Genomic DNA, 23,657 nt, shown 5'->3' with positions numbered 1-23,657 from the left:
TCACAGTGATTTCCCACAGTAGCCAGTAGTCACAGTGATGCTAAGAGTAGCCAGCATTCACAGGGATCCCCCCAGTAGCCAGTAGTCACAGTGATGCCCCACAGTAGCCAGTAGTCACAGGGATCCTCCCAGTAGCCAGTAGTCACAGTGATGCCCCACAGTAGCCAGTAGTCACAGGGATCCTCCCAGTAGCCAGTAGTCACAGGGATCCTCCCAGTAGCCAGTAGTCACAGGGATCCTCCCAGTAGCCAGTAGTCACAGGGATGCCCCACAGTAGCCAGGAGTCACAGTGATGCCCCACAGTAGCCAGGAGTCACAGTGATGCCCCACAGTAGCCAGTAGTCACAGTGATGCCCCACTGTAGCCAGTAGTCACAGTGATGCCCCACTGTAGCCAGTAGTCACAGTGATGCCCCACTGTAGCCAGTAGTCACAGTGATGCCCCACTGTAGCCAGTAGTCACAGTGATGGTATCAGTAGCCAGTCATCACAGTGATCCTCCCAGTAGCCAGTAGTCACAGTGATGCCCCACAGTAGCCAGCAGTTACCAAAAGTAGCCAACAGTCATAAATACTTACCTACGAGCAGTTGAATATACTCGCCTGAAAACATATTTCCTTTATTTGAGAACAGCCGCTTTTCTTTAAAAATTAAAAACTGTATGAAAATATTTAGACTGAAACTACAATTACATTTATTACTTTGCCCTCCCCCCCCCCCCCAGCCCTGACGTGGACCATAACAGAATCCCTGCGGTCATCAATGAGGCCAGATGTCTCCACCACGGCTGTGTGGACCCTGAGGGGAATGTGGACCTCAGCATGAACTCAGTCCCCATCAGACAGGAGATCCTGGTCCTGCATGGTGAGATGAGAGGATGTGTCCCCGTCTATAAGCTGGACAAGCAGCTGGTCACCGTGGGCTGCACCTGTGTCCGGCCCATCGTCCACTACCTGAAATAAGAGACGCCTCATGTGTCCTGCCGTGTTCATATCTCCCATTCTACTTATCATTTCCTATGGCAAGTTACAGAATTGGAGTAACTACAGCAGCAGATTTTTGTCTGAATATTTAGAATATTTGAATATTTATTGCTTATTGTATTATTATGTATTTATTACCAAATCATTAAAACTATTTATTCCTCTGTCTATGTGTCATTGTATGGAATAAAAGAACATAAAAAAATTTGGCAAAATATATAAACTTTTGCAATTTCTTTTTATTACTGTAATATTTTTTTAAACAACTTTGTAAATCCTGTGGTTTTTGTACGCAGCTTTAATGTTGATCCGTGTGTCTCCATGGTTAAAGAATCCTGACTAACGGGCTGGTCCTTACACACTGACATTGAAGAAATTACATCTATTCTAAAAAGTTTGTGGCTCAAAGATAACGTCTTCTCTGATTGCGGATGTTCTCTTATCTTCTTGTCCCAGTCATATCTGACTTTTGACCTGGCCATTTGCAGCTTCTATAGAAATGTGAATACGGACTCAGGCTTCCCGAATTCCAAAAGTATTACAGTCCCTAGAGCCTACTTATAAAACAACTTACTTACCGCTGTTCTGTATCTAAAGTTACCTTTCCCCTTACGGCTATGTTCCTCCTTTTTGTACATGCCCGTGCAGAAAGGACGTCTAAAAACATCTTGACATTGACCAGCTTCAAGTGGCCATATCTCCTGAACCCTGGCACCTAGAAGCACAATTTTCATATAATTTTAAACAGAAGAATCGATTGTGTATGGATACTTAACAAAACCACTCTTAAAGTTGTACTAAAAAATGATTTTTATGTACAGCTTTCTATTCCCCGATTGTAACTTTAAGAGTGGATTTTGCCGGTTATATTAAGCATCCATGCACAATCCACATATCAGACTCTTCCTTTTAATATGACAGTAAAACTGTGTTTCTAGGAGCCAGGGTTCAGGAGATATAGGTGTTTGAAGTGAGCCCTGTCAGCTAAAGGCATAATATAGGAGAAGCTGCAGGAAACTTTCACTTTGCAGAAGTACATGCACCCTCTGTAACTGCAGCTGAACCTGGGAAAGGGTGAAGGAATAATGCTGGATCAATAAAACTATCCTATCCGGTTAAAGTCTCACAGGCTATAAAAAAAACAAAGGAAAATTTTTTTATGATATAAGTGAATAACAGAATCTTAAAAATTGACCCGGACATTCACGCACCAATGACAATTGGTCACGAAAGGGTTAATCCAACAATGAAAGTTCAATACTAAAAAGTAACACATGGAATGACTCCAGGAATAGATGTGCAGGTATCAGACCCGGGATAGCACCTCACAAGCAGGTGACATACAGCAATACATCACCAGTAACTTCATACACTACCAGAATTTGGATGAACTACCCCTATAGGCAGACAAAGAAACTCTTAACGTGATTCTGGGGAGTTCTGTAGACCAAGTCAGAAGCTAATTTAAGTTCCTTTAGGGAGATATCTGGGGCACAAATCACAACTGGGGACAGTTTCGGGACCGTCCTTATAAGACAGGAGCTATAGACATGGGTAATTCAGGGGCAGAATAGACACTCAGGGGCGCACCTGCCATGAGGCGAGTTGAGAATCTCGCCGCAGGCGGCGCGCCACCTGCTGGATGAGGGGGCGGCATTGTGTGCCCGCCCGTCCATGCTGCCACCCGCCAGTCTGCCTATGGTGTCGGTGGAACCCCCACCCGTGATGCCGTGCTGCCGCCCACTGGATCGTGCTGCCGCCCGCCCAGGCTGACACCCCCCCCCCCCTTCATGCCGGCTGGCACATCCTTTTACCCGCTTTTACATCTTCCTGAGCAGCTGTCTGCTCCGCTCCCTCTGTCCCTTTCATCTCCGCTCCGCTCTCCCCCTCCTCCGCTCTCCTCCACTCCACTCCCTCTGTCCCTTTCATCTCCGCTCCGCTCTCCCCCTCCTCCGCTCTCCTCCACTCCGCTCCCTCTGTCCCAATTCATCTCCGCTCTCCCCCTCCTCCGCTCTCCTCCACTTCCCTCCGCTCCCTCTGTCCCGTTCATCTCCGCTCCGCTCTCCCCCTCTCCTCCACTTCCCTCCGCTCCCTCTGTCCCGTTCATCTCTCCCCGTTCCTCCGCTATGCTCCGTTCCCCCCTTCCTCCGCTATGCTCCGGTCCGCCCCCCCTCTCCTCCACTCCGCCCCCCCTCTCCTCCACTCCGCTCCCCCTCTCCTCCACTCCGCTCCCCTCCCCCCCTCCTCCGCTCCGCCCAGCTCCCCCCTCCACTCCTGGAGAACCTTCCTGGAGAATAAAAGAAAATAAAGTAAGTTTATCTGTGTCTATGTATGTGATGTGTGTATGTAATGTGTATATGTAATGTGTATATGTATGTGTTTATATGTGTATATATGTATTCCGTATGCATTTTATACTACATGGCGATATTCCCTATGCATTTTATACTACACGGCTGTACGCTGTATGCGTTTTATTCTACATGGCGGTACACTACATGTATTTTGTACTACATGGCGATATGCTGTATGCATTATATACTACATGGCGATATGCTGTATGTATGTTATACTACATGGCGATATGCTGTATGTTTTTTATACTACATGGCGGTACTCTGTATGTTTTTTATACTACATGGCGGTACTCTGTATGCATTTTATACTACATGGCGGTACTCTGTATGTATTTTATACTACATGACGGTACTCTGTATGCATTTTATACTACATGGCGGTACTCTGTATGCATTTTATACTACATGGCGGTACTCTGTATGCATTTTATACTACATGGCCATATTCTGTATGCATGTTATACTAGATGGGGGGGCCGCTGTATGCATTTTATACTACATGGCCATATTCTGTATGCATTTTATACCACATGGCGATATTCTGTATGCATTTTATACAACATGGCGGCATGCTGTATGCATTTTATACTACATGGCGGTACACTGTATGCATTTTGCATTGCTGTATTTTCACACCAAACCAATATGATGGATCTGGTCCTGACACTCCCTGAAATATTACATATATGTTCGGGAGGCAGGAGGGGGGGGCGTCTTTCTATGGCTCGCCTCAGGCATCAGACAGCCTTGGTACACCCCTGTAGACACTCATACCGCATTGTGCACATTTCTTCACCTTGAAAGCCAAATTAGCTCCTGACTTGGTCTACAAGACTCACCAGAATCACAGTAAGAGTTTCTTTGTCCGTGATATGGGGGTAGTTCACCCAAATTATTGTAGTGATTTGCATATCTTACCTAGTTGTGACATCCTATCCCGGGGCTGATATCTGCACATCTATTTCCTCAGGAGTCTTTGATGTGTTACTTTTTAGCATTGAATTTTTAGATTGATGATAAATTTTATGTTTTAAACTTAGTGCCACCTACTAAAATTGCTGTTCTATGTATGTGGGTAATAATGGACAGTGTGCACACCTACTGATTAATTTCATTTGGTTGTATTATTAGAACATGACTTGAAACAACACAATAGACAAGAATTTTGGTGATTTTTTTGGTGATTTATTAGGAAATATTCCAAAAAGTTAATGTACAGCAGCAATGTATTTGTAAATGTATGACAGTCCCTCAGATGTGTTGGAGCCTGGGCCGGACACATGTACAGCCCAGTGTCACCTCCTCGCTCTCCAGTCTATAGGAGAAGCCGCAGCCTTTCTGCTCCCGGCGTAGGACCAGCACCTCCTGCTGGATGGGGTAAGACATCAGCTCTGGACTGTCATTGCCATCAGCGTCTACACAAGCAAAAGTGAGACAATTGGCCTCGGAAATCACAAAGGGGAATCTGTTGGGATCTGTGTTCAGACTGAAAGAGAAGAATACAAGTCAGAGACATAATATATGACACTGGGCGCATCATGTGGTGAGTAATGTGTCCCTATGGCTCCTCAGGTCTCTGGACATGTATAGTAGATGTGCTGCAGGCAGAAACTTGTGTGTAATTTGCAGATTTGAGGATTTTTTCTTTCTTTCTGCTGAATATTTCTTCTCTTGATGCTTTCTAAGGTTCTCAGAGCTATCAAAATTTGAAGAAAATGTAATTTCCTTCCATATTTGGCATCTGGAAGGTTCCACAAGTCTCTATGACTATTCAGTAACCGGTGAGATGAGGTGAGGTGTGACATTACCTGTATTCCCAGGGTGACAAGGAGCGGCCATTGATGTCCTCCATCTGCACCAAGCTGTCCAGGTAGTTGGTGTCTATGAGACTAATGTCCACTGTCATGGCGGAGGGCAAGCGGCGGCTCCTTCTTCCAGGACATCTCCCTCTGGTCTCCTGGTGGAGCTCTTCATCCCTAGATCCTTCCTGAGTATTCAGGTGGGACAGAGACTCCTCTGGTAGGAAGGCGGATGAGCAGAGGGACACCAGGACGGCCGCCTGAGGGATGGATAAGAGGGAGAACATGGAGGAGAATCCTAATAACATCACATCATCATCTCTTCTGCATTGATGTCTCCTGTGATCTACGTCCTATCACACATCATGTGACTGATATAAGTGAGTGATGGAGTCAGGATCACAGGATCTCTCCTATAATCCTCCTTCCTCTATACACTATTATACAATGGAGGCTTTGATACTCACCAGCACCAGTGATGATCTTATAAGGACCATTCTCCTTCTCCTGTAGATATCAGTGGATCTGCTGTTCTGGTTCTTTGGTTCCTGTCCATCTGCCTATTTATACCAGTTGTTGCTCCGGGTGGAGTCTCCATCCCAGTTTCGGTAAGTTCCCGTGGAGTGTGATGATGGGGAGAGGAGTCAGTGTGGACTGTCCAGCTCTGCTCTGTTATGTCACATTATATCCCAGAGACTCCAGGGTCACATCTCCGTCACTTCCCCAAATGAGGCCGTAACTTATCAGAACTCTCAGCACTTATCTGGGCCCATAGAGATAACAGCACATGGTAATGAGTGTAATGTCTCCTCTAATAACACTCACCTGGAGATTTCTTATAGGATTACTATGGTGTAGATCAGTCTGAATACAATCTAAATCAGTTCCCATTTCCCTCCCTGCTCTGCTCATTTATGCCCAATTCTGTGCAATGTTAGTTCTATAGATTGCCAAGAGGATAGGGGGAAGGGCAGGGATGGAAGGGAATAACTCATTAATAGAAATGGGAACAGTGTAATGCACCTTTCTTCCTCTGGAGGCGCTGCAGGAGAATTAAATATTTGCTTCTAGATACATTGATCTTTGAGTTTCGACATTTGGAATGACCAGTGGACAAGATTAGTTCAATAGATTTATGCCATTTTTTGTATTCTACAAAAAAATTAACGTCCTCTCCTGTCTGGTGGTAATAAAGGCTTAGAAAGGAGAGGCCAATCTTCATGGTATTTTTCCTGGGTTCCATGATTCAGAATTTTCTCAATTTTAATTAATTGGGTAAGCCTGTGAGTCCTTCCTGCTCCTCCCCCACTTATACAAAATGTCTGTGAGTCCTCCTTACTCCGCCCACTCAGAGAATGTGTTATTACACTCCGGGGCTCAGGTTTATGACTCTCCTTATCTCTATCAGCTCCAGATAACCAGGAGAGTAATAGTATTGTGTCCACTCTCCTGGTTAATCAATGATTAAGGGATTCCATAATGAGAGATGTTCCTGACCTTTACATTCTCACAATATTTCCTATTAATTTCCCAAAGATTAAAATTATTTTACAAAGAAATTAATAGAAACCTGAGTATCAGGGAATGAGAATTTCAGGAAAGGCCAGAAACCCCTGTGACTCCTATATAATGGGTCCTGGATCCAGCATCACAGCACAGTCCTCCAGCAGAACCTCACCAGAGCTCATCTAGGAGAACAATGGCCGCCCCCAGAACATCAATGGTAAGAACGCCGACCCCTCTACATCTCTATGGAGCAGATGTGACCCACAGATCAGGGAGGTTTCTCTAATGTCCCACAGAGAACATTTCTATAGATATATAGATCAGGGGTTTCTACAGATAAATGAGAAGGTGACCTGCCCCCATATGTACAATGACCCCTGCGATCTCTTAGTCTAGTGTATGGTGGGACATGGACAGTATATGATGGAGAGACTTCCATAACACATGTAATATGAATTCTCCTCAGGTTCTCGTCTCGTGGTTTCTTCTGAGCCTCAGCTCTTGTGTCCATGGAAGAGACGAGGAGATACCTGGTACAGAAGGGTGGGATGTCCCTCCAGTGTCCGGGGGGGATTGTCCATTTCCTGTGGACACCACATTTCCTTCCCGTGTGAAGGTGGATATGAGGGTCAGCAGCAGAAGTTCTGCTCAGATGATGATGGAAAGTGTGAGGAGCCGCTCCATGTCTCCATGGGAATACAGGTAACTATAAGGAGGTGATAATATGACTCTGTTCACACCTGAACTGCAAGATGCCTCATACTGGGGACACTGGTGGCACTTAAACCATCTTCATGGCTTATAATGGACTTCATTAATTTTTTCCAATAAACATCCTGGAAATAATGTGACCTGAAGATCCCAGGAAGGTCTTTGACATATAAACATTGTCTTCCCAGGAAATTTAGGACGAGGTCAAACAATAAATTCATCTGGGACTAAATTATCAGCTGTTTATTGCTCCAATCTAATTTCTGATCATCTCTTTCCCCCCCAGCTCTAATGTGGACCATAACCGGGTTCCTGTGGTCATCAATGAGGCCAGATGTCTCCACCACGGCTGTGTGGACCCTGAGGGGAATGTGGACCTCAGCATGAACTCAGTCCCCATCAGACAGGAGATCCTGGTCCTGCATGGTGAGATGAGAGGATGTGTCCCCGTCTATAAGCTGGACAAGCAGCTGGTCACCGTGGGCTGCACCTGTGTCCGGCCCATCATCCAGCACCTGAAATAGGAGACAACATTGTACCAGAACCTCATGGGTCAGGACTGTGGAAACATCCTCATCACCCCTGGAGACCAATCACAGGACGTTAATGGCTGCTCCACACAACCAGGATTATCACAGCCCTAGTGAAAGCTACAAAATGGGAGCAATCTTCTGGCTTGTCGTGGGCTTCAGTATTTATTACTTTATTTAAACGAACTGTTGCTATAATAACAATGAGTAATTTGTGAAGAATAGTGTTATTTTTTCCCTTTGTAATTTATTTATTTATTATATAGTATTTTATTATATTTTATATTATTATATTTTAAGGAAATATTCTGCATAATGATTATTTGTATGAATAAACATTTATTTAGCTGCTTAGTCCTCAGTCTATATCTTACTGTATACAGTGGTGTAGCAAGACTCCAATATTGAATTGGAGCCTAATATACTTCAACCTCCCGCACCGCCCCCATCCTGCTCATTAGACCAAAAGTGCAACTGTAAAGTTTAAAAACATTTGCCTAGCTCTGCATCAACCCAAAATAAGCAATTCTGTAATATACACTCACTACCTATCTGCAGCCGTTTGTCAGCTAACAGGCTAGAAGCTAGCAGTACGATATCTCTCTGGTTGTCTTTGTGTGGTTGGTTGCCATGGGAATCCGTAGCTAGACGGAGGAGAGGACGATGGGTGGGTGTTGTTGGGAGGGGTTACTAGCACATGCATGCTCTTTATCAGTAAAAGCTCCCGGCAGCTGCAGGACCTGTTGGGATGTCATAAGCATGTGACTAATCACATGCTTCAGGTTCTCCAATTACATGCAAGGAATGGTATGTAGCAGTGCTGTTTGTGTTTGGATATAGTAGAAATGGGAATGTATGAAAGTTTAAGGGCAAAAATAAAGACAGGGCTCAGGTTCCCCATCAGTTCTCATGAATGGATCAGATCCTGCACACACAGCGCAGTGTATACCTCTGAGCAGGTCTCTGTGTACAGGACCGGTCTGCAGACAGGGGGCAGCTTCCATACATTTTAATGGCAAAAAATACGGAGGTGGTTTTCTGGAGAGGTTTCACTGTTTGTATATATATATGTACACATACTGTGATACTGCTTTGTGTTCATCTTTTTATTCCTATGTTCTATAGTGTAGGTGGACATGTTTTAGGGTGCATTCACACGTGGCAGTAACACATTTTTCACGTTTTCAAACACCTCTGAACAGCTGAGAAGAGAAGATTTGCCTGATTATATAGCTTTTAACACTGAGTTAACAAAACATATTTTAACATATGCTAACATGTTAACATTATTTCAACACATGCGTTTACATTGCATTAATAAGCACATGTGTTGACACTATGTTAACATATAATAGCACATGTGTTAACACTGTGTTAACATATGCATTCTGTAAATGCAATGTTAACAGCTATCTCCTCTTCTCAGCTGTTCTGATGCGTTAATGCCACATGTGAATATATCCTTAATATACCTTTTTCTTTGTGCTGTAGTAGATTCCAATATGATGCGGAGCTCCAGTGCTCTGTGTCTTCCCTGCCTCACTCTGCACTAGATCTCTGTACAAGCAGTAACACTGATTCTGTGTCCTGATTGGCTGAGTGGTTTGTACACGTTCACGTGAATGCCCTGAGTGCTATTGGCACCGCCCATAGCTGATGTCACAACCAGGAAGTCCCGCCCACTTCAGGAAAAGATGAGAGAATATTACAGATATCCTCATATATCTAATAACCCTAAATCTCAGGATAGGAAGAAGCTAGCAGCAGGATACAGGTATCATCGGAATTGTTTTCAAAGGCTCTCTCCAGCTGTGCTAACACTATTTGTGTCAAATAACTTTACAGTTACGATTTGACAATACACATGAGCTGTATGAACCATGAAATCTTCTTGCGGCGGTGACAGATCACTGCAGAATTTGACATCAAGGTGTCTTCAGCTCCTTTCATCTACACACTGCGCATTTGAGAATACCCAATGATAGTTATATATAGTAAAGCAGCCCCCCTCATGAATGACTATAAAGAACAACAGCACCGCCTGATAAATATATAGTACAGCACCCCCCTATGAATACTGTACATATAAAACAGCAGCATGGCTGCAAGAATGATTATATATTGCTGTATAACCACTACATCATTATTGATAATAATGATTGATTAATTATATATAGTCAATAATATATATATATATATATATATATACGGCACAGAAGCACCTCCCTCATGTATGTATAATACAGCAGCACCTCCCTCATGTATGTATAATACAGCAGCACCTCCCTCATGTGTGTATAGTACAGCAGCACCTCCCTCATGTATGTATAATACAGCAGCACCTCCCTCATGTATGTATAATACAGCAGCACCTCCCTCATGTATGTATAATACAGAAGCACCTCCCTCATGTATGTATAATACAGCAGCACCTCCCTCATGTATGTATAATGCAGCAGCACCTCCCTCATGTATGTATAATACAGAAGCACCTCCCTCATGTATGTATAATACAGCAGCGCCTCCCTCATGTATGTATAATACAGCAGCACCTCCCTCATGTATGTATAATACAGCAGCACCCGGCCTCTTGGCTGCATTTATAGCTCACGCTGGCCGGGGCACTGAGCTTGGACAGATGAAGGATGAAGGTAATTTACTCTATAAAATTTGTGATAAAATGTTTGTAAGAAAAGACATCTATATCTTATTATCATAGTATTATTATATATGTGTATAGTGCATGTAATCCTAACCCATAATGGACCATTACAATGACCAGAACTAGTTCAACATAATGGACCTGATCCAACACGGACCTGATCCACCATACAATGGACCACTAACATGATGGACCTATTCTACCATAGAATGGACCTATACAAGCATGGACTATACCAACACGGACCTGATCCCCCATACAATGGACCACTAACATCATGGACCTATTCCGCTATAGAGTGGACCTATACAAGCATGGTCTATACCAGTGATGGCGGACCTTTTAGCGACCGAGTGCCCAAAATGCAAACCAGACCCGCCTATTTATTGCAAAGTGCCAACACAGCAATTCTAGCATTAAATTATTAAAATCTTATTGCTCCGTGCTATACCAGAGCTTTCAACGATCCTGAGGACACCGATATCATTGACAGAAGGTGGGAGAATTGCCATTGGAGCTTCCCTGAACAAGAAGAATTGTGGGGCCAAGAGCTGGAGCTTCAATGGCTCCAATGATAATCTGACCCTGTCCTCACCTTATGTTCCTGCAGTCTCAGGTAGACCCAAATGCTTCATGTCCTGGGTCTGAGGATCCCTCCAGTCCTGTCTGGTAAATTCTGTGCAGGGCACTAAGAGGGCTCAGAGTGCAACCTCTGGCACCAGTGCCATAGGATCGCCAGCACTGGCCTATACCAACATGGAGCTGTTCCACAATAGACTGGACCCGTACCAACATAGCAAGATATGTGTCTGACCACAAACTTTGATCATGTATCTAAACTATAACCCAAAAAGTATCAAGAAAACACAATAGACAAGAATTAGCGTCTTATGTCTTGTTATTTATTACTTAAATATTACAAAAAAATGTATCAATCCATATATATATATATATTCCCAGTCCCTCAGATGTGTTGGAGCCTGGGCCGGACACATGTACAGCCCAGTGTCACCTCCTCGCTCTCCAGTCTATAGGAGAAGCCGCAGCCTTTCTGCTCCCGGCGTAGGACCAGCACCTCCTGCTGGATGGGGTAAGACATCAGCTCTGGACTGTCATTGCCATCAGCGTCTACACAAGCAAAAGTGAGACAATTGGCCTCAGAAATCACAAAGGGGAATCTGTTGGGATCTGTGTTCAGACTGAAAGAGAAGAATACAAGTCAGAGACATAATATATGACACTGGGCGCATCATGTGGTGAGTAATGTGTCCCTATGGCTCCTCAGGTCTCTGTACATGTATAGTAGATGTGCTGCAGACAGAAACTTGTGTGTAATTTGCAGATTTGGGGATTTTTTCTTTCTTTCTACTGAATATTTCTTATCTTGATGCTTTCTAAGGTTCTCAAAGCTATCAAAATCTGAAAAAAAAAAGTAGTTTCCTTTCATAGGAGGCATCTGGAAGGTTCCACAAGTCTCTATGACTATTCAGTAACCGGTGAGATGAGGTGAGGTGTGACATTACCTGTATTCCCAGGGTGATAAGGAGCGGGCATTGATGTCCTCCATCTGCACCAAGCTGTCCAGGTAGTTGGTGTCTATGAGACTAATGTCCACTGTCATGGCGGAGGGCAAGCGGCGGCTCCTTCTTCCAGGACATCTCCCTCTGGTCTCCTGGTGGAGCTCTTCATCCCTAGATCCTTCCTGAGTATTCAGGTGGGACAGAGACTCCTCTGGTAGGAAGGCGGATGAGCAGAGGGACACCAGGACGGCCGCCTGAGCGATGGATAAGAGGGAGAACATGGAGGAGAATCCTAATAACATCACATCATCATCTCTTCTGCATTGATGTCTCCTGTGATCTGCGTCCTATCACACATCATGTGACGGATATAAGTGAGTGATGGAGTCAGGATCACAGGATCTCTCCTATAATCCTCCTTCCTCTATACACTATTATACAATGGAGGCTTTGATACTCACCAGCACCAGTGATGTTCTTGTAAGGACCATTCTCCTTCTCCTGTAGATATCAGTGGATCTGCTGTTCTGGTTCTTTGGTTCCTGTCCATCTCCCTATTTATACCAGTTGTTGCTCCGGTTGGAGTCTCCATCCCAGTTTCGGTAAGTTCCCGTGGAGTGTGATGATGGGGAGAGGAGTCAGTGTGGACTGTCCAGCTCTGCTCTGTTATGTCACATCTCCGTCACTTCCCCAAATGAGGCCGTAACTTATCAGAACTCTCAGCATTATCTGGGCCCATAGAGATAACAGCACATGGTAATGAGTGTAATGTCTCCTCTAATAACACTCACCTGCAGATTTCTTATAGGATTACTATGGTGTAGATCAGTCTGAATACAATCTAAATCAGTTCCCATTTCCCTCCCTGCTGTGCTCATTTATGCCCAATTCTGTGCAATGTTATTTCTATGGCTTTCCAAGAGGATAGGGGGAAGGGCAGGGATGGATGGGGATAACTCATTAATAGAAAGGGGAACAGCGTAATGCACCTTTCTTCCTCTGGAGGCGCTGCAGGGGAATTAAAGATGCGCTGCTAGTTACATTGATCTTTGAGTTTCGACATTTGTAATCTCCAGTGGACAAGATTAGTTCAATAGATTTATGCAATTTTTTGTATTATACAAAAAAACTAAAGTCCTCTCCTGTCTGGTGGTAATAAAGGATTAGAAAGGAGAGACCAATCTTCATGGTATTTTTCCTGGGTTCCATGATTCAGAATTTTTTAAATTTTTGTATTCATCGGGTAAGCCTGTGAGTCCTTCCTGCTCCACCCACACTTATACAAAATGTCTGTGAGTCCTCCTTACTCCACCCACTCAGAGAATGTGTTATTACACTCTGGGGCTTGTTACTGATGACCCCGCGATCTATGTGCAACATCCCCCACCGGGGCTTAGCCTATTCTTGGGGCCTGGAGACAGCCGGGGCCCGGAATACCTGAATGGCTGGCGGTTGCGGCCTAGGCATGCTAGTGTCACGGTGCTTGGTATGGGGAACCGGAGGGCTGTCCTACAGCCTGGTAGCTCTCCAGCAGGTGGTGTGTGCAAGAAATGATGAGGGAGAGGCTACTATAGCTGTTCTCCCTGGGGCAACCCTTTGGTATCTGGAGTATGAGTCTCTGTGTGGTGGATAGTGTCCCCGGGATGGTGACAGCCGTAGTAGAAGGGACCAGACGGAGGCAGAACAAAAATAACTTACAGTTCTTTATTGGAACCGACAGGAACAGTAGCAACGTGCCTTGACAAATGGTAGAATGCTGGAGATGGAGGGAGCCACAGGAGTAGATCACCAGCCTGGATGCAAGGGCAGGCTGGGAGGTAGCTGTATCCTAGTAGGATGCTTCAGCTTGTCCTGGGTTGCTTCAGATATCACCCTTGAAGGTAGGATGATATCCCTTTCCTCACTGACTAACTCTTCACTTCACTCAGGCAAGGAGCTGAGCTCTCCTGCACTGGTCTGGTGTGCTGGCTGCACTGACTCTTCACTCTACTCTGATCTGAAAAAAAGAGAACTCTTCTTCTGACCAATTGCTCTCTAGAACTTTCCTGACCAGGGGTTTTATTACTCCCACTGGTCAGGTGGTGGCTACTCTTCCAATTACATCTCAGCTCACAGAAACAAGGTATAACACATGTGATTGGCTGACACATTACATCACATAAAACAATTAACTCCTGCCTTACCAGGCAGACTCTACCGCTGCAGCGTTCCCCTGTGTTATGTAGTGACATGCTGTGGGGCTGATCAGACCCTACACAGGCTGCAAGCTACATGGTGGGACGCATTCGCAACAACCGCTCTGCCTTGCATCAGCAAGGGTCTTGCATACCCCCGGGGCAGTTGAAAGAGCTGCCTTCGGCTCGACTACGAACTGGTTGGGGAGCAGAGAACCAACCGCTGACCAGCAGCGGGGCCTCCGGGGGGTCCGTGTAAGTAATGGCCGGTAGAGGTAGATTACAAAAGGGCACTTCTGTGAAGTGCAGGCTACATGATCTGTAGGTACAAGCCGCCCATGGTCCTGGAGACAGGCACCTGGGTTGGTGTCGGACTAAGACAAGGGCATGTGTATGCTAAGTATGACAGTTGGTCGCTGACGCCATTAAACTAAACTGTACAGTATGAAAGGTGTGGTGTCATGTACTGTAATCCACTCCTTGCACCAAGGCCTGTATATTTGTTTTATGAACACTTCTTCCCTGGCGACAAATATATAGTGTATATATGCATTACATTGGCATATGTGACACAATAAGACATTATACAATGTACAAGTACCTGCTGACTGGCGTTCTTACCCCTGTATGAGTGGTATCCCGGTGCTACAGCTTTAACACCCCCGGTCCCCTAAGGACCCGCAGTTTACGGACTACCCCCATTTATGAAGCTTCGGTTTGAGGCATAAGATTGCGGTCAGGGTTTACATAGAGACGGTCCGACACAGCCACACTACAATCTGAAAAGCCTGCAAAAGGTTAGTGCAAACTACTAGCATAAATTGACAGTGTGCAAACATATTTTTGTAAACTCTCATTGGCTTAGGAGCCCAATGGGTACACATCTTAAACATAACGTTACAAACATTACAGAGGTAGGCTACTCAGGGTAGCAGGATAAAATGTCTCTTTTCCTATGGAGAAAGGCATAATAGTGCATGCAGTATGTCCATACCTAAAAGGAAGGCATTAAGTGCAATATAATAAGTCAATGAAGTAGCAACTTTTCCTTGTAGTTGTCAAAAGTCTCTCAGAAGGCTTTTCAATACAAAGTCCATCTTCTGGGCACAGCCCTTGATGTGGGGAAAAGTGCAGAAAATATGATGGTACAGTTCAAGGTATGTCTCTTGACTGTATGATAGATAAGGGGGCGAGAGTCCTAGGAAAGTTTCTTGCTCTATGGGATAGGGGCGCTCAGCCCAACTGGGAGTAGCAGAAATAAAGAAATAAGCATTATTTACAATAGACACACAGTACCTGAAAAGGGCTTGCAGCCCATAAGGGGTTATACGGTATCTTCGCTGGTTTCAGCAAGGGCAGGATCCGGAATCAGCATTGAATCCTGTGCTCCATTTTCAGGAGTAGAAGCTGGCTGGGGACACCCGGTGGCAGTTGCAGGTACTGCAGGCTCGGCAGCATCCTCCTGACATTCAGGGGGAGGGGTTCTGTCGCCCGGGGTGTCGGCTGTTCCAGCCATGGAGGGGTCCAAGAATAAATAAATTGGGACTTGCGGCAGTGCCGCGGCTCCTTCCAGCTCCAATTCTTCTGGGGCCGGGTCGTCACCCCACTGTTAGACAGCAGGTGGAGGCGATGCTCTCGTTGGAGCCTCTGGGTAAGGCTCATCAGCCGGACTATCTTCCACCACGGAGGATCCGCGGGATCCGGCAGTGCTCCCTGTAAGAGAGGCGGTGGGGGTGGCTCCCTAAATCATGCCCCGCCCGTGAATGGCAATGGGGCCTATACTCACGATGACCGTGGATGGGGCATTCACATGGGTCACCTCCTGGGGACCCTCCACCGAGGAAGAAGACGAGTTCGGAGACTCCGGCCATTCGTCGTCCTCATAAAGCTCATCACAAGACGGGTAGCGATCCTCATCAGGGTCTGGGACTCGGATTAAACCAGCCGCCCATGGTCCGCGGGGTCCTTCCTGGAGGGAGAATTCAATGTACTCCCTGGGCTTCAGGTTGTCTAGCCTCTCTGGCAAGTCAGGCCTCTTGACTGACTGGCAGGGAATAAAGACCTCCCGTCCCGGTGTAGTCCTGGGTAGCGAAGCTGTAACCCCGTTGGCGGTCGAAGTAGCGGACCATCCCGGTGGTCCGGTTCTTCTTGACCCAAGCACCCTCCTTGGATCGGCCTGCCATAAACCGCTTGGCCTCACCTCGGCCCCGAGGTTGCGGGGGTGCCGGTGCTGCCGATGGTCTCTCCGGTGGAGGCTCTGGTCTCGCAGATGGCTGGGCAGGTGCCGGAACTGGAGCAGGAGCAGCAGGAACCGCAGGATGGTCGACAACCGTAGTAGGACTCGGTGCAGGTTCGGCAGCAGTAGTGGCTCAGCAGGAGTCGGGGCCTCCCCATGTGGCGCCTCCACGTGGGCCTGCGGTACCAGCATGGTAGCCGGGAGAGGCAACAGGAACCGCCAGGGTGGTGCTTGGCACTCCGTCACCGATTGGAGGTACGTCCTCATGACGGAGGCTCGGGTCAGTCCGCGATGTAGCCGGTGCCCAGCAAAGGGCCTCCGGACTGGCTGTGCAGAGACCACGATCATGGTCTCGAGAGCTTCCAGGAACTCCGGTGCTGACCTCGCTGCACAAAGTCCACACGAGTTCTGGCACTTCGATGAGGCGGGGCAGGAAGTCTGCTTCGCGCCAGAGGGAGGAGTCCATATTTTTCCCGCCAAGAGCTGTGGCGGGCTCTATTTTCCCCTGCACCACAGGAGGCGGGGTTCGTGCCATTCGCGTGTGGGTGGAGCTTGGTGAGTCATCTGGATTTCCCGCCAGTGCAGATTTTGGTGGGCTAGAAATACTTGCTGCGCCACAGCCTCTGAGGTAAATAACACAGTTCAATGTGGTAATGCACACAATCACTTGGGCCTAACCCGAATGGCAGCAGGGTTAGGCAGCACAGTCTTTGTAATAAAGTACAGTCTATAGTGCCAGAATAAGGCACAGAAGTATAAATAATGTTCGTGACGCCACTTGCAACATCCCCCACCGGGGCTTAGCCTATTCTTGGGGCCTAGAGACAGCCGGGGCCCGGAATACCTGAATGGCTGGCGGTTGCGGCCTAGGCACGCTAGTGTCACGGTGCTTGGTATGGGGAACCGGAGGGCTGTCCTACAGCCTGGCAGCTCTCCAGCTGGGTGGTGTTGGCAAGAAATGAGGAGGGAGAGGCTGCTGTAGCGGTTCTCCCTGGGGCAACCCTTTGGTATCTGGAGTATGAGTCTCTGTGTGGTGGATAGGGTCCCCGGGATGGTGACAGCCGTAGTAGAAGGGACCAGACGGAGGCAGAACAAAAATAACTTACAGTTCTTTATTGGAACCAACAGGAACAGTAGCAACGTGCCTTGACAAATGGTAGAATGCTGGAGATGCAGTTGGAGGGAGTAGATCACCAGCCTGGATGCAAGGGCAGGCTGGGAGGTAGCTGTGTCCTAATAGGATGCTTCAGCTTGTTGCTTCAGATATCACCCTTGAAGGTAGGATGATATCCCCTTCCTCACTGACTAACTCTTCACTTCACTCAGGCAGGGAGCTAAGCTCTCCTGCACTGGTCTGGTGTGCTGGCTGCACTGACTCTTCACTCTACTCTGATCTGAGAGAGAGAACTCTTCTTCTGACCAATTGCTCTCTAGAATTTTCCTGACCAGGGGTTTTATTACTCCCACTGGTCAGGTGGTGGCTACTCCTCCAATTACATCTCAGCTCACAGAAACAAGGTATAACACATGTGATTGGCTGACACATATTACATCACATAAAACAATTAACTCCTGCCTTACCAGGCAGACTCTACCACTGCAGCGTTCCCCTGTGTTATGTAGTGACATGCTGTGGGGCTGATCAGACCCTACACAGGCTGCCAGCTACATGGTGGGACGCATTCGCAACAACCCCTCTGCCTTGCATCGGCAAGGGTGTTGCATATGTCTCGGATCACAGGTGCATCCGTGTGCTTCCCGGCCCCGGCCTGGAACTATGGCGCGGGTGCCCCCACGATCCATGTTGCGGATCGCAGGTGCACCTGTGCTCCGCTGCCTGCTGATGCCTCTGCCCTGCTCCCCCCGGGTCAGTACTTACCTGTTCCGGCTTCTAATGGCTCCATCAGGATCCAATCCAGGCTGCAGGTCTGTCTTCTGTGTAGGCCGCGCGCTCCCGCTGCTAGGGAGCCCGCGTGCCTATTCTCTAAGAATTTAAAGGGCCAGCGTCCTCCTTATTGGCGCTGGCATTCCCGGCTCTGCTATATAGCCTGGCTACTCCCAGCATCCCTGGACGGATCTTCATGTCCTGTTACTGAAGAGAAAGCCCTCCGTGTTCCTGAGCATTTCTAGACGCCTCCGTGTATTCTGTGAATCCCGTGTTCCTGTGATTCCCGTGTTCCTGTGGTGATTCCCATGTTCCTGTTATCCTGTGGCGGTCCTGTACTCCTGTGGTTGTCCTGTAATCCTGGTGGTGGACCTGTAATCCTGGTGGTCTTCCGAGGTCCTGCCAAGCCATCCTGCCGAGTTCCTGCCAGCCGCCCTGCTGAGGTCCTGCCGAGTTCCTGCCAGCCGTCCTGCCGAGTTTCTGCCAGCTGTCCTGCCGAGGTCCTGCCAGCTGTCCTGCCGAGGTCCTCCCGTGGTTCTGCCTTCCTGTGGTCCTGCCTTCCCGTGGTCCTCCCTTCCCCTGGTCCTGCCAGCCCTGTGTCCCTACCTTGGCTGCCACAGCGTGCCTAGTCGCACCCGTGGAGCGACCTGGTGGCTCCCTGCCGCAGCAAGACCATCCTGCTTTGCGGCGGGCTCTGGCGAAGACGAGGTGTCCACTTTGACTCCGCTCCCGGGTTGCAGCTGGCATCTTTATCTCCCACGGTGGTCCAGGGAGTCCACAAAACTTTAGTCCTAAGGGACTATTCCCCGAGCTTGTGACAGGGCTGAGGTTTATGACTCTCCTTATCACTATCCATTGGAGATAGTCAGGAGAGTAATAGTATTGTGTCCACTCTCCTGGTTATTCAGTAATTAAGGGATTCCATAATGAGAGATGTTCCTGACCTTTACATTCTCACAATATTTCCTATTTATTTCCCAAAGATTAAAATTATTTTACAAAGAAATTAATAGAAACCTGAGTTTCAGGGAATGAGAATTTCAGGAAAGCCCAGAAATACCTGTGACTCCTATATAATGGGTCCTGGATCCAGCATCACAGCACAGTCCTCCAGCAGAACCTCTCCAGAGCTCATCTAGGAGAACAATGGCCGCCCCCAGAACATCAATGGTAAGAACGCTGACCCCTCTACATCTCTATGGACCAGATGTGACCCACAGATCAGGGAGGTTTCTCTAATGTCCCACAGAGAACATTTCTATAGATATATAGATCAGGGGTTTCTTCAGATAAATGAGAAGGTAACCTGCCCCCATATGTACAATGACCCCTGCGATCTCTTAGTCTAGTGTATGGTGGGACATGGACAGTATATGATGGAGATACTTCCATAACACATGTAATATGAATTCTCCTCAGGTTCTCGTCTCGTGGTTTCTTCTGAGCCTCAGCTCTTGTGTCCATGGAAGAGACGAGGAGATACCTGGTACAGAAGGGTGGGATGTCCCTCCAGTGTCCGGGGGGGATTGTCCATTTCCTGTGGACACCACATTTCCTTCCCGTGTGAAGGTGGATATGAGGGTCAGCAGCAGAAGTTCTGCTCAGATGATGATGGAAAGTGTGAGGAGCCGCTCCATGTCTCCATGGGAATACAGGTAACTATAAGGAGGTGATAATATGACTCTGTTCACACCTGAACTGCAAGATATCTCATACTGGGGACACTGGTGGCACTTAAACTATCTTCATGGCTCATAATGGACTTCATTAATTTTTTCCAATAAACATCCTGGAAATAATGTGACCTGAAGATCCCAGGAAGGTCTGTGACATGTAACATTGTCTTCCCAGGATATTTAGGACAAGGTCAAACAATAAATTCATCTGGGACTAAATTATCAGATGTTTATTGCTCCAATCTAATCTCTGATCATCTCTTTCCCCAGCTCTAATGTGGACCATAACCGGGTTCCTGTGGTCATCAATGAGGCCAGATGTCTCCACCACGGCTGTGTGGACCCTGAGGGGAATGTGGACCTCAGCATGAACTCAGTCCCCATCAGACAGGAGATCCTGGTCCTGCATGGTGAGATGAGAGGATGTGTCCCCGTCTATAAGCTGGACAAGCAGCTGGTCACCGTGGGCTGCACCTGTGTCCGGCCCATCATCCACTACCTGACATAGGAGACAACATTGTAACAGAACCTCATGGGTCAGGACTGTGGAAACATCCTCCTTAAACCAATCACGTTAAAGGTTGCTTCTCACAACCAGGATTATCACAGCCCTAGTGAAAGCTACAAATGGGAGCAATCTTCTGGCTTGTCGTGGGCTTCAGTATTTATTACTTTATTTAAACAAACTTTTGCGATAATAACACTAAGAAATTTGTGAAGAATAGTGTTATTTTTTTGCCCTTTGTAATTTATTTATTTATTTATTATATAGTATTTTGTTACATTTTATATTATTATATTTTAAGGAAATATTCTGCATAATGATTATTTGTATGAATAAAAATCTATTTAGCAGCTTAGTCCTCAGTCTGTATCTTACTGTATACAGTGGTGTAGCAAGACTCCAATATTGAATTGGAGCCCAATATATTTAAACCTCCCACACCGCCCCCATCCTGCTTATTAGACCAAAAGTGCAACTGTAAAGTAAAAAAACATTTGCCTAGCTCTGCATCAACCCAAAATAAGAAATTCTGTAATATACACTCACTACCTATCTGCAGCCGTTTGTCAGCTAACAGGCTAGAAGCTAGCAGTACGATATCTCTCTGGTTGTCTTTGTGTGGTTGGTTGCCATGGGAATCCGTAGCTAGAAGGAGGAGAGGACGATGGGTGGGTGTTGTTGGGAGGGGTCACTAGCACATGCACGCTCCTTATCAGTAAAAGCTCCCGGCAGTTCCAGGACCTGCCGTGATGTCATAAGCATGTGACTAATCACATGCTTCAGGTCATCCAATTACATGCCAGGAATGGTATATAGCAGTGCTGTTTGTGTTTGGATATAGTAGAAATGTGAATGTATGAAAGTTTAGCAACTAAAAAATGAAGACAGAGCTTCGGTTCCCCATCAGTTCTAATGAATGGATCAGATCCTGCACACACAGCACAGTGCATACCTCTGAGCAGATATCTGTGTACAGGACTGGTCTGCAGACAGGGGGCATCTACCATACAGTATAATGGCAAAAAATTATAAAAATCAGTGATTGAATAATTTTTTTTTTTACGGAGGTGGTTTTCTTGAGAGGTTTCACTGAGTGTATATGTATACGTACACATACTGTGATACAATAGCACATGTGTTAACACTGTGTTAGCAGATTCATTTTGTAAATGCAATGTTAACAGCTATCTCCTCTTCTCAGCTGTTCTGATGCGTTAATACCACATGTGAATATATCCTTCATATACCTTTGTCTTTGTGATGTAGTAGATTCCTGTGTGATGCGGAGCTCCAGTGCTCTGTGTCTCCCCTGTTTCGCTCTGCACTAGATCTCTGTACAGGCAGTTACACTGATTCTGTGTCCTGATTGGCTGAGTGGTTTGCACACGTTCACGTGAATGCCCCGAGTGCTATTGGCACCGCCCATTTCTGATGTCACAACCAGGAAGTCCCACCCACTTCAGGAAAAGCTGAGAGGATATTACAGATAGCCTCATATATCTATTAACCCTATATCTCAGGATAGGAAGAAGCCAACAGCAGGATACAGGTATCATAGGAATTGTTATCAAAGGCTCTCTCCAGCTGTGCTAACACTATTTTTGTCAAGTAACTTTACAGTTATGCTATAAAAATGCACATGCACCACATATACATATAGAATTTGACTTCAAGGTGTCTTCAGCTCCTTTCATCTACACACTGCGCTTCTAAGAATACCCAATGATATTTATCTATTGTAAATAGCCCCCTCATGAATAAGTATAAAGTACAACAGCACCGCCCCATGAATGAGAATAAAGTATCGCAGCACCACCTGATAAATAAATATGAATATTATTATTAAATGAATATTATAGTACAGCAACCACAAGGAAAGGCTATGTATACTGGAAGAATGATTATATAGTACTGTATTACCCCCACAGCACCGTACCCCATCCCCTATTAATTTATATATAATCCCTCATGTATGTATAATACAGCAGCACCTCCCTCATTTATGTATAATACAGAAGCACCTCCCTCATGTATGTATAATACAGTAGCACCTCCCTCATGTATGTATAATACAGCAGCACCTCCCTCATGTATTTATAGTACAGCAGCACCTCCCTCATGTATGTATAATACAGCAGCACCTCCATCATGTATGTATAATACAGCAGCACCTCCATCATGTATGTATAATACAGCAGCACCTCCATCATGTATGTATAATACAGCAGCACCTCCATCATGTATGTATAGTACAGCAGCACCTCCCTCATGAATGTATAATACAGCAGCACCTCCCTCATGTATGTATAATACAGCAGCACCTCCATCATGTATGTATAATACAGCAGCACCTCCATCATGTATGTATAATACAGAAGCACCTCCCTCATGAATGTATAATACAGAAGCACCTCCCTCATGTATGTATAATACAGCAGCACCTCCATCATGTATGTATAATACAGAAGCACCTCCCTCATGAATGTATAATACAGCAGCACCTCCCTCGTGTATGTATAATACAGCAGCGCCTCCCTCATGTATGTATAGTACAGCAGCACCTCCCTCATGGCTGCATTTATAGCTCACGCTGCCTGGGCACTGAGCTTGGACAGAAGAAGGATGAAGGTAATAGACCCTATAAAATTTGTGATAAAATGTGTGTAAGAAAAGACATTTATATCTTATTATCATAGTATTATGTTATATGTGTATAGTGCATGTAATCCTAACCCATAATGGACAATAACAATGACCCGAACTAGTCCAACATAATGGTGCTGATCCAACACGGACCTGATCCACCATACAATGGACCACTAACATGATGGACCTATTCCGCTATAGAGTGGACCTATACAAGCATGGACCAGTACCAACATAGCATGACATGTGTCTGACCACAACCCAAACTTTTATTATGTATCTGATTTATAACCTTAAAAGTATCCTAAATCCATAGGAACATAACCGCACATTACAGACAAGACAACACAATAGACAAGAATTAGCATCTTATGTCTTGTTATTTATTACTTAAATATTACAAAATAAATCCATACACAAATATATATATTGCCAGTCCCTCAGATGTGTTGGAGCCTGGGCCGGACA

General features: G+C 46.1%; 1 protein-coding gene across 1 annotated transcript; it reads left to right on the top strand.

The window, feature by feature from the left end:
* Positions 1-7,095: 7,095 nt before the first annotated feature.
* On the top strand, positions 7,096-7,879 carry LOC140122951 (interleukin-17A-like). Its single transcript, XM_072144196.1, has 2 exons — positions 7,096-7,346; positions 7,642-7,879. Exons 1-2 carry the CDS (start codon positions 7,096-7,098, stop codon positions 7,877-7,879), a joined length of 489 nt encoding a protein of 162 aa, XP_072000297.1.
* The last annotated feature ends 15,778 nt before the right edge of the window (positions 7,880-23,657 follow it).

Source organism: Engystomops pustulosus, chromosome 3, assembly GCF_040894005.1.
Source record: "Engystomops pustulosus chromosome 3, aEngPut4.maternal, whole genome shotgun sequence".
Taxonomy (NCBI): domain Eukaryota; kingdom Metazoa; phylum Chordata; class Amphibia; order Anura; family Leptodactylidae; genus Engystomops; species Engystomops pustulosus.
The sequence above is the reverse complement of the archived record's forward strand: the minus strand, read 5'-3'. Positions and strand labels throughout refer to the sequence as shown.